This window comes from Chelonoidis abingdonii, chromosome 3 (assembly GCF_003597395.2).
Source record: "Chelonoidis abingdonii isolate Lonesome George chromosome 3, CheloAbing_2.0, whole genome shotgun sequence".
In the NCBI taxonomy this organism is placed as follows: domain Eukaryota; kingdom Metazoa; phylum Chordata; order Testudines; family Testudinidae; genus Chelonoidis; species Chelonoidis abingdonii.
The window spans coordinates 19,011,044-19,027,217 of NC_133771.1; the positions used below are offsets into that span (position 1 = coordinate 19,011,044).

The window sequence follows — 16,174 nt, forward strand, 5'->3', positions numbered from 1 at the left end:
AAGGGATTGCTAAGAGTGGATTTTTCTTTCATCTGCTATTTCTCATTTTTGGCTTCTCATAAGGTAAACACAGACCAGACAGTCTGTTTTCCAGACACCTGAATGCTTTTGCAGTTTTGTCAGACTGTTTCAGAGGGAGAGAGGCAGATTTCTCTGTCTTGCGTGCAAATTCTGCCTTCTTTTACAATGCTGTAAATCCAGAGTAACTCCCATGACTTCAATGAAGACACACTGGATTTACAAGGGTGCAAGCCTTAGCACCCAGGTCCCAGATATAAAAAGAGGACCCGCTACCCCATTTTAGAAAAACAAAACAACGGAGAAAAGAAGCAGGCTATCCTGGAAAAACAATTTGGTCATGAACTAAAGTGACTTTGCTCCTTTGGAAAAGAAATAGGACTAGAGTGTTGCCAGATTATGTTCCATCAGAATTCTTGGCTTTGTGATCTAATCTCCTGCTGTGTGTATTTTATGCTGTACGCTACTGGAATTAGCCAGCCCTTGGGGCTACAAAATTAAGAGCATCATTAAAAACAAATCTTGAACAGTTAAAAGGTACAGAATACTACTTGAACTTCTCTGTACTGCTGCCTCACAAAGAAATAGAATGCTGAGGTTTGCTTATAAGAGCCTGTATTTGGGCCCAGAAAGGGATTTTAATCCAAGAACTTCCTATCAATGTGAATTTGGTAAGGATTCCAGAACTTGGGGTTTAGAAAAAAAAAAAAAGCTAATTAAAGAGCTCCGGTGAAGTTCACTTTGCCATTTATATGGCAGCTGTATTTGTCTACTTAGCATGCAGTTTAAAAACATTATACCACATCATGGGATTTTCCATTCCTTTCTTCCAGACACACACAATCAAAACAAAGAAACATACACACAATCAAAACAAGGAATTCTAGTTACAAATGAAGCTATAAAATCTGGTTCTGGAATGTGGACAGCCTTGCCAAAGTTGGGAGGGGAGGGATGCTTGGGTATGGGGTTTTGGTTTGGCCTATTATAGAGATGGAGCCCAAAGCAAAAATTAAGATTTGGATTTTGAAACATGCCCTCTATCCCCCCATAAAAATATATGGGGGAAGGAATCAAAGTGGGAGGGAGGGCTGTTTGGATTCTGGTCTCTCTCAAGTCATGTAGAGATGATCACAGATGTATCTGACATATACACATGTATAGCATACACATACTGGTTGAGCCTGAGCCACAAAACTCAGATTCAGATTCTGGTCTTTATTTCAACCTCGCTTCCATAATTGGAAAGAATTCAGCTTGGAGTATCTGTTAGGGGCCAACTCCAATCCACACATACAAGATATGTGGATATTATTTAGGTTACAGGGGATCCTCCTGTTTTTCCACCTCTCACTCTTGTTTAACATTCACCCCCCCTCAAGGTCACTTACTGCAATAACCTCCTGTTGGCCAAGTCTGAACAGGACCTTGAATAATGCCACCTGATTAGCCAGAGGACTCCTTCTAACAAGGGCTGAACATGCTGTCTATCTTGTCACCAGCTCTAGGAGCAAGTGATAAGATCAGGTAATGAAATACATCTCTTTCACAAGGAAAGTTCTAAACATTAACCAAAAGAGTCACCAAGAAAAAAATCCTTACAAATTTAACATAAAGAGCAGTAAGTCTGTTCCAAGAGTTTGATGTTTAAGAAAGCTACAAAGTAAAGGGGCATAAGAATGATAGTAATATAATTAGGCCTCCCAGCTGTGCTTTGGTTTGAGGGCACACACATCTCACCCAATCCTTCTGCTTTGCCTGTCTGCTTCATTCTTGTGAGCATGGAGGGTACAAGAAACCTGGAGCAGAGTTCAGACACATTTCAGCATGCTGCCTGCTTGTAGGAATGAAGCATATAGGTATAGCAGCAGGATGGGGAAAGAATGCCAGACAGTGAAGAAGCCCAATTCATTGACTTGTTATTGTTGGTTGTTCAGCATAGGAGTGTTGTTTTTTTTTTAAATATTGGCTGAAAGCAAAACTTGGGCTTGGTCTGGTGCACTCTGGCTTTCACCCAACAAAGCATATAAACTTGTGTTTAATTGTAAGTATGTTGTCAATGGGACTACTCATGTACTTAAGTGCTTTCCTGGTGTAGGGCTAGTGGGCTCAGCACCTTACAAGATCACGCCATTTTTAAGAACCAACAGATCTTCTAGGATCAGGAGAACAATATGTTTTTATTTGAAAATATAAATATTTTAATGGCGTATAGATAAATGAATGTTTGTTTTAAAATGTATATTCAGTTTTGGGTCATTCAGATCTGTGTCTTTTTCATTATAATGTGGTACACTGAATCTGAGTGCTGGATTTATCCTTTAAAGACGTTGTAATGGGCCTTAATTGTTGTCTAACCATCCGTTTTTACTCATTTGGAGTGTCACTTGCTATTCTGCCTTCAGATATTCACCTACAACACCCAGTGGTATCAGATACAGATAATCAGATGTGTTAGGGCAGTAGTTTGTCCATAGTGCAGAATATATGATGCAAGTACACAGAAAGGTATTTTGCAAACATGTATGTACATGATGACATGTAGACACACACCCGGAGCATCTTTACAGGGATGATCCTGTTCCCACTGAAGTCAGGGACCAAACTCTTGTTGACTTCAGCTGGAGTGGAATCAGATCTTATATCTATTGTACCACTGAACTCAACATCCTTTATATAATTATTTAGGAAATACAAAGATATTTACTTATTCTTCAGCCACTTAATCCAACTGTGTCTGTTTTTATTTTTATGATAATAGAAAGAGTGCAATGTAAATCACATTAAGGTTTCCGTGTGAGCTGTGTTTCATCTTTCCTCAAAGGAGCCATTAGCAACACATGAGCATTATCAAGAGAACACTCTAAACATGCTGTATTTATAAATATACTGCCACTGTGAACTATCATGATTTTATATTACTAAGGGCATGCTCCCACAAGGTGCTGACCGCCTCTTGCAAGTTAAGTGTCCTCAACTTCCATTAACTTCCACGGGGTCATCGCAGGATTGGACTTTCCAGTGTAGTTCCCTGAAAAGTGCATCTTTAAAATGGCACCTCTGGGGCCCAGGTTTAAGGTCTCTCAAAGATTAGCACAAATTTGCACACTCAGCAGGTGAACATTTATTTTTCCTATTATCCCCACCAGACAGCATGAAAACTCAACCTGGCATCAAGGTGGGTTCCTCCCTATTCAAGTGTCATCACCAGGAATAAAAATGTTGCTGCCTTGGATCCACCTGTGTGGTCCCATAAGCATTCATCAAGGTTACATGAGTGAGAGCGAGGCAGGGGGGGCTGAACTGGTCTAGCTGAGGTCAGAATTTGACCTGAGAACGCTTTACTACTGCTGCCGATGTGTGAGAAGAAGAAGAACACAAACTGACTTTCAAATTCCTGGTTGAGTTTTCAGAGCCTGCAGTTCAGGGGGAATAAACACCCACCCTTTTCAGTCGGAACCTGAGTGAGTCTGATGTGAGTCACTGAGAAACAAGTGTGGAATTCCAGGATTCCACTTTTGCAGAGTCACTTTTCAGAGAAATGCATTTTAGACAAATTACACTCCTCCCCACATTCTCTCTAGAAATAGACGGTGCCTGATGACTTTTGTAGATGAACCAACATCTTCACAGTCAAATCTAAACAACGCGCCTTTGCCAGTCAATTGCTGGGTTTCTATAAAGGATTTCTAAGATCTCCTTTCCCTATAGACTGCATACCTTATCTCGGTGAGAGGCATATACTGTAGCCTTAACTAGCAAGTGATAATGAGCAGACAGCAGAAAAAGGACAGAAAAGAGATATATCATAGCTACAGCTAGCAATCATTAGGTTTACAGAGGGAAAATAACAAGCTACCAGGCCAACATATTTTTTATGAATAATTGATAAGGCAGAGAGCACAATTATATCATAGTAATGTAATATATATGCACAATTAGAAAAACAGCTTTGTGCAAAAGGACATAATACATTGAAAAGGAGATATCAGCCAATATGCCATCCTGAAATAAAATACCATCACTATCGTGTTAGTTGGTAAAATTTAAACACAGAATTTGAAAGCAAGCAAAATGTTCTGTAATTCCATTTTTTAGCACAGTCCAGGCTCAGTCTGCTTAGGAAAATACTGCAAGGCAAAATCAGCAGCTGCATTAAATTTGCTGATGATTGAGAGAAAAATGAAAGTTATCCTGGTGGTAGTTTTTTTTTGTATCCCTCCCTTCTTGCTACTCTAACTTACTAATAATATGAAAGTACCAATTTATTCCTATCGAGTATATGAAGCACACAAATTGAAAAATCAATGTAATGGGAAAAAAAAGATTATCATGCACTGTTTAGAATCAATCAGCTAGCAACTGGGGTGGGGGGAGGATGCAAAGGCGGAGACATGAGGTTTAGAAATGTACATATTACACCTACTCTAAGCTAAAGCAGTGTTTGCTTAAGAAAAACTCCTCTTAGTCTAACATGCAGACTGAGTTATATTTTTATCTAACAGTGTCTCTTTCCAATTTTTCCTATGAAAATTTGTCAATTGACTTTTTGCCTTTAAAAAGGCCTCAAATAATATTTTTTTATAAATATTAACCCTCCTTTCTCCTAAGTGCCACACATGGCATGTAACAAAGATTTCAGGGCTGAAGGGGTTAATATTGTCTAAATACTTTATTGTTATGAAGTTTTAGCATCATTCACAGGAAAGCTTATGGCTCACTGTAGCCTGAAGGATAAAGTTTTGTACTATGTAATGGAATCCCTTTAAAATATTGATAGCAATAGTTCTATCATGTGGTCTGGATTACTGCTAATAGTTCTGTTTTAAGCTTGGAATTCTCAGTGATGGAACACCTTCTTCAGCCAAAATAGGCCATTACTGATCAGAAATAATTACATTGTATGAGTCAGATGTGTAACAAATGGATCTGAGTCTCGGTTTGAAAATACATTCAAAGGAGGTGGAAAGAATGGCTACTGGCTCTGTGACAGGAGATTCAATCTTCATAAACCTGCAAGAGAGGGGAAGAAAAAAGCGACACAAATGCGCCCTACAAAAGAACAGACCAGATCACAGCTGGAAGGAAGGCAAACCTTTTAATCAGGTCCTTGAAATACAAGCTGCAGGAAGCTAGAACATTTTGGTGGACTTCAAACTCTTTGCCTTCAACAATAATTTTCAGGTCTGTAAACTCTTTCGCTCTGCGTTGCTGGTTCAACTCCTTCAACATTTCTGCAGAACAGAGAAGACAGACAGTGCCAGGGTTCCCATTAAGAGTTTTTATTTATTTTTTTCTTGTAAAGAAGTAGAGAAATAGGAAACACTTGATTTTGTTTGTTGGCAAGACTGGCTCAACACTGACAGTCAAAGAAATAATAAACAATAAACAAACTGGGCATTAAAAAAAATAAACAGGAACCAGTAGGTCTAAATAATTTTAAAAAATCCTAAACTTGTAGGGGTTAAAAACAAAAATTTAAAAATTCGAGCATCAGTAAATCAGACACACAGACAATGCAGCATGACAGAAAAGCTGAATATAATTTCTTATAACAGAATGTGAGAACTACATAATTTTTCTCCAAATGCAACTAACTTTTGAGTGTATTCGAATAATATTAAGTAAAAACATGGCATTTTGATGTAATATGAACTGGATATGTGTCAAAAGAATAAAACCAAAACCAGCATATCTTAAACTCAAACATACTAAGAATGTGTGAAGTTTATCAGTCAACAAAATACAATACTATTAATTATAAGTATTATATTATACTATATTGTATTAAAGTTTAACCAGGATTATCAATGCAGCTCATAAAATATCTTTACAATATAAGAACATCAGAATAGGTGACAATGTAATATGTTAAGCTAATCTTTTAACAGACTTCTTATGATTAAAAAAAATCAGAGAGAGAGTAAATTATTGGCTTTTTTACTATTTCCCATCTTTTACACTCAGAAGATTTTCACCATTTCAGCATTTTTAATCTGTAGCCTTTGATAGCTTAATTTACAGCAACAATCGACTTTCGCACACCACAGGAGATTCACAATGACAAAAATAACCTCTGAAAGTATTTCTGTCCTGCAGTAAGCACCTACCTCGCATGATGCCTCCTCTCACACAGGCTCTCGGTACTGAGAGAATGAAATAACAGCATGCCACATGTCTTCATATGTGAATGTGAACTATTAAGCAACCTAGATGTTCTATATGCCTGTTGGATCATTTAGGTGAAAGCCTTTCACTAAGGCTGGAGACCAGAATAATTATCAGGACAAATAACACAACAGTTAAGTTGAGGGCGAGTAGTGGAGTTGAAGACAGTGATCAAGATGATAAAACTGACTTTAATATTAATATGCTTTATATATACATATATCTATATATGCACATTATATATATACACACACACACACACACACACATATACACACACGTGCGCGCGCACACACACACACATATATATATTTGCAATAGGTCAACATCCTCATTTCCTCAAACATCATAAAATCTTTACATCTAAAGGGTCCAATTCTCATTCACATGCAAGCCCCCTTTACAGTGTAAAGGCATCTTAAAGGGGTGTAATTGTATTTATGCCCACTATATTGCAGAGTGATATAAAGGGGCCTTAGTGCAAAAGAGAATCAGGACCAAATAATCTTATGCTGCAGTCATGTTTCTTCTGCCTCCAAAATGAAATTCATCAAGCGTCATTTTAGAGATGCCTCAGTTATCCAACAGAACAAAAAAGCATGCAAATACTCAACTGCTACATTAAAAAGCAAACTGAAATCCAACCAAACCCCAACATCTGTGGTGAACATTTTTCAGGACTAAGTAAACAAATGTCACCTTGCACATTTATATCTATTTAATGGAAACACAGTAGTGTCTGAAAGGCTAATTACTATGCGCTGAAATGGGTCAGCATCCTCCAGAGAGCAAGCAGATCATCAGAGAGGGCACAGAAATAACAGTAGGCTTGTGTCAGATCTATAATAGAGGAAAATATACCACTCTGTCCTGTGGGTGCTACACCGTGGACTATTTTTAACACATTCTTTTAAACTAAAACATAATACTATTGCTCAAGCAAATGCAAAACTTAAATGGGGATGAAAGTGTTCCCTCTTATCTAAAGAAGTTTTAAGCTTTTGCTTGTGGCAAACATTTGATGATGGACTCTAGAACATGGGCCAAAGTCTGAACTGGGCTTGAACCCTGCAGCCCTTGTTCAGTCAAAACCCCTGCTGAAAATCCAGGGGCACCAATAGGTGTTTTGCCTGAATAGGCCTAAGTGAGCGAGGTCTTTGGTTCCACAAGAACATCTTTATATGCTATTTTTAAACATGTTGGGTTTTCTGTTGTTTTAATTTCCCTTTTCTCTTCATATGTACACCACATTTTTCTAGATCTTCTCAATCTTGGCCCATCTTTTCCTCTCTCATTTTCATTAACTGGATTTTCCTCAGACCAATTTTCTGTCATTTTATACCTTTATACCTCATTTTCTCCTTCAAACATGTTTTCTGATTCCGTCTCCTCTGCTATATAATTCATCCTTTGTTTCTGTATCTCTTTTTCAAATTTCCCCATCCAATTTCCTTTCCTCCTTTCTCTATACTTCTGCCTTTCTTAATCCCCTAGTCAATCCTCCTTCCTTCCCCCAGTAGCCATATCTACATAGCCTAGCCATTCAAAAATCTTCCACATATAAGAGATCCAGGTAATGGGAAAGGAGATGGATCCTTTGAGTTTGGTACATCTTTTCCTTCAATATAGTCAGACAGAATAAAGCTTACTCTTGTGCAAAGGGTCAGGCACTCCAAAAAAACTTAATCCCCTGAGTCAAGCATTTATGATAAGATAAGGGGGCTGCAGGTAGAGAAACCATGCAGATGGACCTTTACCGTTCCTTCAGACTGGGCGGGTGGGTGCTACTTAATACCATTCTGAACATGCTGGGATGGAAGGTGTGTGGGAACTGGCAGCAATGCATACACCTGTGGATAGATTAAAGACAACAGGGATGGGAGTCACTGGATCCATGACCATGGCCAAGAACTCCTTCATACTAGGATTCACAATTCAACCTCTACAACTCCTCATACGCTGGAGCAGAGGCACTGAGGGGCTGTTCCCCATGTCTGGGATGGTTGTTTTTAAGTGCCCGAGACCCTACACAATACATTGTGTAAAGCCTGATAACTTGGGCTTCACACAGCACTCACTGATTACACCCAACCCTGTAGCTGTTAGATTCTCTGTCTACATTGTTTGCAAGCAGGATTTACTTGTGCAGTATACTGCATGCATTCATTAAGGGATGCAAATCACAAAACACAGTTCTGCAGCAATGGTTCAGTTTGGCTCATAACAATATAAACCTGAACAAACCCTGAGAAGAAGCAGAAAGGCTTCTCTTTTGCCTCTGCAATTTTGAGGTTATAATTCCCCCCTCTCCCCTCTGACCCATTAGACTGCCCTGAACAGTCCTTTTTGTTATGTAGTTCAGTTTCTGAACCAAAGTGAGACAAGGCAGGGAGAAAAGAGAAGGAAGAAAGGAGCAAGTCAGGAAGCTCCATTGATTCATTGATCTTCCTTGTTGAGACCCCCTTTGTATTACTAAATAACTAGCAGGCATTAGTATCAGACTGTATCCTTATTCTCAGTGTATTTGTAATGCTCATACTGTGCTTAGGCAGGCATTAATGATTTATGAGGACTCAGGCTCAGTTGCAAAACAAATTTTTTCACCAGGTGATAATGCCTGCCAATGAATTGTACACTGCAGTCCTGGCAGTGAAAAATGATCTGAGCTTTCCCTTGCTTCTCTCTTTTGGAGTTCCTATTTTCATCTTTTCCTCCTAAAGATGGGATTCCCTAAAAGAATCATAAAGGGGCCCAGAGGGGCATTTATTATTATTCATTTATTCTTCTGGTTTCTTTGCTTTTAAAGAGGGAGTCTCTTTCTTTCTTTCTTTCTTTCTTTCGGGACCCACTTATACACACAGCACAATTATAGCTAGCGAAATAGAGGAAAAGGAATATCTACACTGCAATAGGGAGGTGTAACTGCAACATGTGTAAATATAGCAGCGTACTCACGGTGTCACAAGCAGCAGCAAGGACTAGCTGCCCCAAATACGTAGCCAGGATTGTAGGCAGGGCTGTATTTGGTTGGCTAAACATGCTACCACGGTGGCTACACTCTATTTTTAGTGAGCTAACTTGATCAAAGCTATGGGTATGCCTATGTGTGTGACAATCACACCTCCTGATTGCAGTGCGGACACACCCAAAGACCATAAAACTAGCACAGTGGGCCCCAATGTTTTCTCCCCTCAGTGATTCCATGGCCGATATACGCAATTCATAAGTCAAAGGATTTGTTCCTATGTTCCTGCTCACTACAGGATCTAAGAAATTAAGCTGGGTCATTTCTGTTGCTTATATCATTACTAATGCTAAGGATCCTGTAACCAGAACTTGGCTGAAAACTGATGATGCATGATATAGAATAGAATCCAGCTTGCTCTCCCATAGCTCCATAGGCTCTGCCACTGGGCTAAGGACAGTAAAACCAAAAAAGGGATACGATTGAAAACCCTACCTCCAAACAGCTCCACAAAGTTTGGGGTGAGAGGTACTTTACCACTTTACCACTATAAGCCTTCACAACACGGCTAGGAGGTACTTTAAACACAGTTACACCCAGTTCACAAGAGAAAGAGAGGCACGGAATGTTGAAGTGACTCTGCAGAGGTCATACAGTGAGTCAGCAGCAGAGTCAGGAACAGAATTCAGCATCTCTGATTCCCAGATTCCAACTCTAACCACTGGACAACAGTCCCTTCCACTCAACTGAGAAATTACAAACTAAGCCAAAAAAGCCCAATAATCATGCTGCATGTAGGACCAACATTATTTGTGTTCTACTTCTGAAGAGCCAGCAAAGGGAGCAGAAGTAAACTAGTCAACTCAATTCCAAACTATCCATCATACTGCTATAACAGCCTACAAAGTAACTTGTTACCCACATTTAGACTGTATTTCAAACAATGAGGACTGGCAACGCAACCCATGGAGGCTTAATTTGTTTCTTAATAACGCCCTCAGATTTCCTTCCATTTGTAATAATAGATTCATTAGTTTAGTTTAAACTCTGAAAGGTGCCATGTATGAAAAAGGTGACAGCAGGAACTAACATACAATGGGCTTTTGTAACATTTGGGAGTCAGCATAAACAACAGTTATTAAAAGTTGGCCTGGAAAAAGTGATGCATTTCAAAATTATCCTAAGTAATTAGTGATACATTACTGATTATTCCTGTGTGAAGTGAGCAAGAGATACAGACAGCTTGCTTATACAGAGTTCATGTCACCATAATTAATGATCAGGACAGGAAAGATAAGCTAGCTAAGAAAAAGCTACAGAAAGTAAAATCCAAATAATTTTTGGCCTGAAAAGTAGAGATTACTTCTCAAGATTATGATTTAAAAATAATCTGTTACTATAAATAGGCATTTTAGCCACACTGACCAGCACTGTCCACACACCTGCATATTACTACATACCGTGGTACATTTGGACAGTCATATGAGAAGTTAAATTATGAGGCAAAAACAATGAGTCAGGTGTCTAATGATGACAGAAAATTTTGTACAGTAGTGACCAGCTTCACTTGAGTGGCTCCATGGGAAAACAAGATGAATGCCCCCTCCTGAGATGCACGGTTATTTCTGAGGGCAATTCACAGAACCATAGCCAGCTATGTGACCTGGCAGGATATTGCATTGGGTCTCACATTTTGTTAGCATCTTTTGAAAAACCCTTCTTCACTCCATCCCGACGTACATGAACACACAGACAAAAAGAGTAAAAAGAACGGGGAATGCTATGCTGAATTGGTCCACTTACTCTGGCCATAGTGTTAATGACAGGACTGATTTAGCTGTGTAGGCAAGTTTCAACTATCTGCCTAGACGTGCTATTAGACTCATCCATCAGAAGTACCTAGGCTTCCCTGGCTATGCAGCTGCTGTCATAAACAGATAGTTAAGGGTTAATGTTTCTTTTACCTGTAAAGGGGTAAGAAGCTCAGTGAACCTGGCTGACACCTGACCAGAGGACCAATCGGGGGACAAGATACTTTCAAATACCTTGACAGCAGCGAAGGCTGTTTTCTATTCCAAGGTGGCACTTTGACACTGTACACCTGTCTATGACTGTGCTGATCACTCTGTACATTCCATGATGATGTGACATGAGGATTGGTTATTCACCACTTGACAGATAGAGAAGATTCCACAGGATGTGAAGACAAAAACATCTCCTTGGATAACAGCTTTGTACTTATGAGTCAGGGAAAGGAAAGGGCCCATCATTCTCTCCCGCCTCCCAAGAAAACAGTAGGAGGAGAGGGGAGGGGGGATAAGTGACTTTCCAAAAATAAAGGGTAGGAGAGGGCTCCCATCCATTCGCCTGTGATCCTGGCATGAGTCTGAACTTTGGGGTAATTATCTGTATGCTTTTCACAATTAAAACTGACATGAGCCTGCACCTGAAACATGTTCATCTTCATTCTTGTGATCATTCACGTATAAGGCCCCAGCAGGGGTAAGAGGAAGGAAAGAGAGGGAGTGATAGGACAAAGCAGAGAATCATTCACATAAAGCTCTCCTCCCCAGCGTGAACGATTATAGGTGTTTATTGTGACCTGTCCACAGCAGACCAACCTTCCTCCCAAATAGTCAGTTTGCTGTAGAGCTGGGATCTTCGGCCATTGTGATCCCAATGCATATCGATTTCTAGTCAATATTATGAGCAGCTCATTTCCAAATGGCCCTACATCAGACAAAATAAGCAATTAAAAAAACCCACTGCACCCTGTACTGGCGAACCAAAAGCCAAAACACTTTTCTGTCAGTTTAGTATTGTGGACAACTGTAAATATGTATGCTGACAAAGAAAGCAATAACCTAGCTGCTGGAGAGAGTGTTAGATCATTTTTAAATTCAACATTGAACAGATAGTTACATAAGATCATTTCCTTCAAAAGACACTACATCTTCTAGTCTGTGATTTTCCCATTTTCAAGAGTACCAGTGATGATGAGATGCCTTGTGGTGCTAAATAGGGTTTCCATTATTCATATATGACCTTCTCCATGTGAGTAATGGACACTGAAGTTAGTGGAACTACTCTTCATGTAAGGAGGAAGCTGAGCAGGGTTAGGCCTGTAATTAGTCTTCTTAGGTTACTTAAAACTCTGGAATGCTAGAGCATCATTTTTTCCCCACCAATTTGCAGTTCATTGTCATCATCTTAGCTGACATTAGGATGTACTCTGAGGACAGAAACCTCTTCACACGTTATGCAGGTGACATTTTCCAATCCTATATCATGGAGATAATTCTAGTGTATTATTTTAGCACCTTTTCTTTTCAAATCCAGAGATGAAAAAGAGCTAAGTATGTGATTGCAGAACATCCATTTAAAATGTATTATTGGAGAAATCAATGCTGCTATAAAGTATACTTTAATAATATAATATAAAAGGAGTTTGTTTTGTACTCAGGGTCCATATAAGAAGCCAAACTTCAGCTTTCTTGACTCACACACTCTCAAAGTAAAATCTTCTATACTGTAAAATTAGTGGAGTAGACAATATGCCTGAGAGTTTGTGAGTGCTGGGGGTTGCCAATCTCTCTAAGGAAAACCTATTTGACTAACTTGGGAAATTAAGTGGTTTTACTCTATACGCGGGGTGGCAGGACGAATGGGAAAAAGAAGACAATTATAGAAAAAATATGGTCGGTGCTGTTCTCCAATGCAACATGTGACTGCTGGAAGGACAAGCAGTGAGACTACAGTTCCAACATGCAGAGGTCCATCAAGATGTGCAGATTAAGATGGAGCATCATATGCCAAGATCTGTAGCCTTCTGAGGCTCCCCTCTGATTAAATATGAGGCTGGCAGCAATCTGCTCCACATTAGACAAATCTGGCATAGCCCAGGGGATCCTGGCAAGTTGTCAATGCAGCCCTCTGTTCTGTATGCAACTTGCCACTATTTCATGTATCACTGTAATCTGGTTTCCAGTCAGACCACTATCTTCTCCAGAGACGGACAGACACAAATCCAAGCACGGAAACTCAAAGTTACCTGGTTTTAAACAGAAATCTAACCCTGATTGTTTTATTTGCCAGAAGATAGGTCTGAATATCAATAGATGCTTATGGGACAGCTAAAATATTTATTACTGTGTTATCTGGGATGGATTCAGCTCTATCCTAATTGCCTGTAGCAGAAGACTAGTAGATAGCTTTTAGACCTTTTTTTGATGTCCTTATGTAGTGCAAGGCAATAAGTGAACATTTTTCTAGTTTTGAAAGCTCTGAACAAGAAGCACCCATCTGTGCAACTGATAGTGTAATTAAAGGCTCCCCTACATGTCAGCAATTGTCAAGTGCTTACCAGTTCAGATGGAATAAAAAACAAAAACGACATATGAAGTATTCACACACAGAAAAAGGAAATGCTTGCTTGCCAAACTGCACAAATCACAAAAGTCTGCATTTTTTTTAAACAAGTGAGATGATTTCTTACAATTAATTAGTGGTGTATCCAACAGAAATTACAGATAGTTTTAGAGGTTAATAAATAAATACTTTGCATTTACATAACACCTGTCAACTGAAGTGACCAAAGCAATTTACATACTTAATGAATTAGCCCCCTATTCTACGCCCAATGTAGTCAATAGCAGAACTCCCACTGACTTCTACAGGAGCAGGATTGAGGGCTTTTCCTCACATCGCGAGGCAGATATAAGTAAAGTACAACGTGGAGAGAAGTCGATAGTTATTAATCACTTGCAAGAGTCATTTTATAACTGTTCAAATTACTGTAACACATGATACCTTGTGAAGGCAGATAAAAAACCATTTAAAAGAGCAGTCATGAAACCCCACACTTTCAAAAGGCATAATGCATTATCTAAAACAAAAATACTATGAGTATAAAATAGGAGAATTTAGCACGCTATACCTCTCTAGCGCCACCTGTCTTGGAGATAGCCCTCTGGCTGTGTGGTTCAAGGCATCAGCCCCCTTGCAGGGGGGGAAGTTAAAGGAGTCCAAACAAAAACTCAGTATGCTCCTGTGGCCCACAAAAAGGTGTTGGGAAGTCAAAGAGGGAAAAAAAGAAAAAGGAGCCTGGGCTGCCAAGGCTCCCAAACCATTTCCCAGGTCAGCAATCCCTGGCTGGGAAGCTCTGAATTGTAGTCCTGGTCCTTCAGGGACTCACCCTGCACAGAGCAGGGATCCTCCCTTTTAAGGACCTGCCCATCTCCAGGCTTGACAAGCATCGGAGGTGCACTGGGTTGAGGCTGATTGTGCCCAGAGGAGCTCTTTAACCCTTTCCTGATTGAGTTGGTGATCTGCCTATCTTCCCCCTCAAGGCAGAGTTCAGGATCCCATTGTTGAAGCCCCACTTCCTGCAAAAAGAAGTCCTCATTACCATGTTTCTTTCCTGTATGGTATTGTATTTTAAACTATAGGATTGGCAAGACAAGTACTATCCCAGAAAACATGGGTTGATTTCCTTCATCATATTTAGTTCCCAGCAGGAGGCGTGAGCCATAATGAGGGAGAAAGTATTACCTAATAAATAGTCCCGAAGGGCTGCCAGTGTTTCCTTTTTTGATCACTGAACAGCCCTTTTCCCTGGGAAACAGCTTACAACTTAGATTCAAGACTGGGTGCTCCTCAGGGTTCACCTCTTGTGAACGTACTGCCATAAGCCTCTATCAGAGGGGTTTGTCTATAAAGCAAACTCTTTGGAAAAATTTGGATAGGAGACGGCAGGTACCTGGCACAGTCAGTCTTTGAAGGTGTTAAGGTTCTTCTCACGGTTGTTGTGTCAGGGATTTTCCTTGGATTCCTTGGATCTTTTATCATGCCTGCAGAGGTGCAGTGATGGTGGCAAAACTGGGAATGAATTGCCTCTAGTAGCCAGCTAACCCAAGAAAGTGCCTCATCTGCCTCCCTGTCATAAATAGATAGGTAAGGTAAGGGTTAAGTTTCTTTTACCTGGAAAGGGTAACCAAACACCTGACCAGAGGACCAATCAGAGAACTGGATTGTTTAAAGTCAGGGGCGGGAATTTGGATACTCGGGGTCTTTTTTGCTTTCTCGGCTGTGAGTAAACAAGGTTTCCTCCTAACTCCTTCTTATTTCAAATATTATACCAAAAGTCTGTGAGTACAAAGGAACCCCCAAAGCAATTCGGCTATGAGGAGCTTTGGGTTGTACGAATAGATGTGGATGGCTGTGTCTTTTGTTGTTTTCTCGGCTGTGAGTTAACAAGCTTCCTCCTAACTGCATCTTATCTCCAAGTGTCTCCTACACATCTGTGAGTACAAAGGAACCCCCAAGCAATTCGGCTATGAGGAGCTTTGGGTTGTATTTACATGTATGTGGATTGGTTGGACTGGTTTAATTGGGCTATCTTTTAAATCAGACTGTTTCTTCATATTTTCTTATAAGCAAGAGCCTGTATTGAGTTTCTTAATGCAAGATTATTGTTTTATATTTTCTTTCTTTTTTTTTTTAAACAAACTTTCCTTTTAAAACGTGTGGAAGTTTCTTTTCCTAGGGAGGCAAAGGGAAGGGAAAAGCCAGGCTGTGGGCTATTTTCCTATTGCTTTCAGGGAAAGAGCAGGCTACGGGGAAAGAGAAAAAGAATCACCTCTGTATCAGGTATCTGTCTCCCTCACGGGAAGGCAGGCACGGGGAAAGGCAAAGCCAAGCTGTTGGTATTTTGCATCTCAATTGTCCTGAGGGTAGAGAACGCTTATCTCTTGGGAAGCAGAGAAACCGGTTTCTTGATACTCGCAGGCTAGACCAAGAGGCAAGCCTGGGAAGGAGGGGGGAAGGGGTTTTCTCCCCTGCTTTTAGCATCCAAGGGATTTGGAATCTGGGTGTCCCACCAAGGGAGGGTTGGGGACACCAGAGAGAGGAAAGGGGGGATCAGGCCCCATCAATTCCTGATCTGGTGGCAGCGAGAATATCCAAGCTGGTAGTGAGCTTGGGGGAGTTTCAGGTAAGCCCCCAGATTTTGGACGCAAAAGTCCA

The 16,174-nt window shown here is 40.1% G+C and overlaps 1 protein-coding gene across 2 annotated transcripts in view; it reads right to left on the reverse strand.

The window, feature by feature from the left end:
• Positions 1 to 16,174, reverse strand: part of KLHL29 (kelch like family member 29) — a 515,481-nt gene that overhangs the window by 86,868 nt on the left and 412,439 nt on the right. For both annotated transcript variants that reach the window (XM_032784865.2, XM_032784864.2), the window contains exon 5: positions 5,114 to 5,252. In XM_032784865.2, the coding sequence (XP_032640756.1) occupies positions 5,114 to 5,252 (139 nt within the window). The remainder of the gene's footprint in view (positions 1 to 5,113; positions 5,253 to 16,174) is intronic.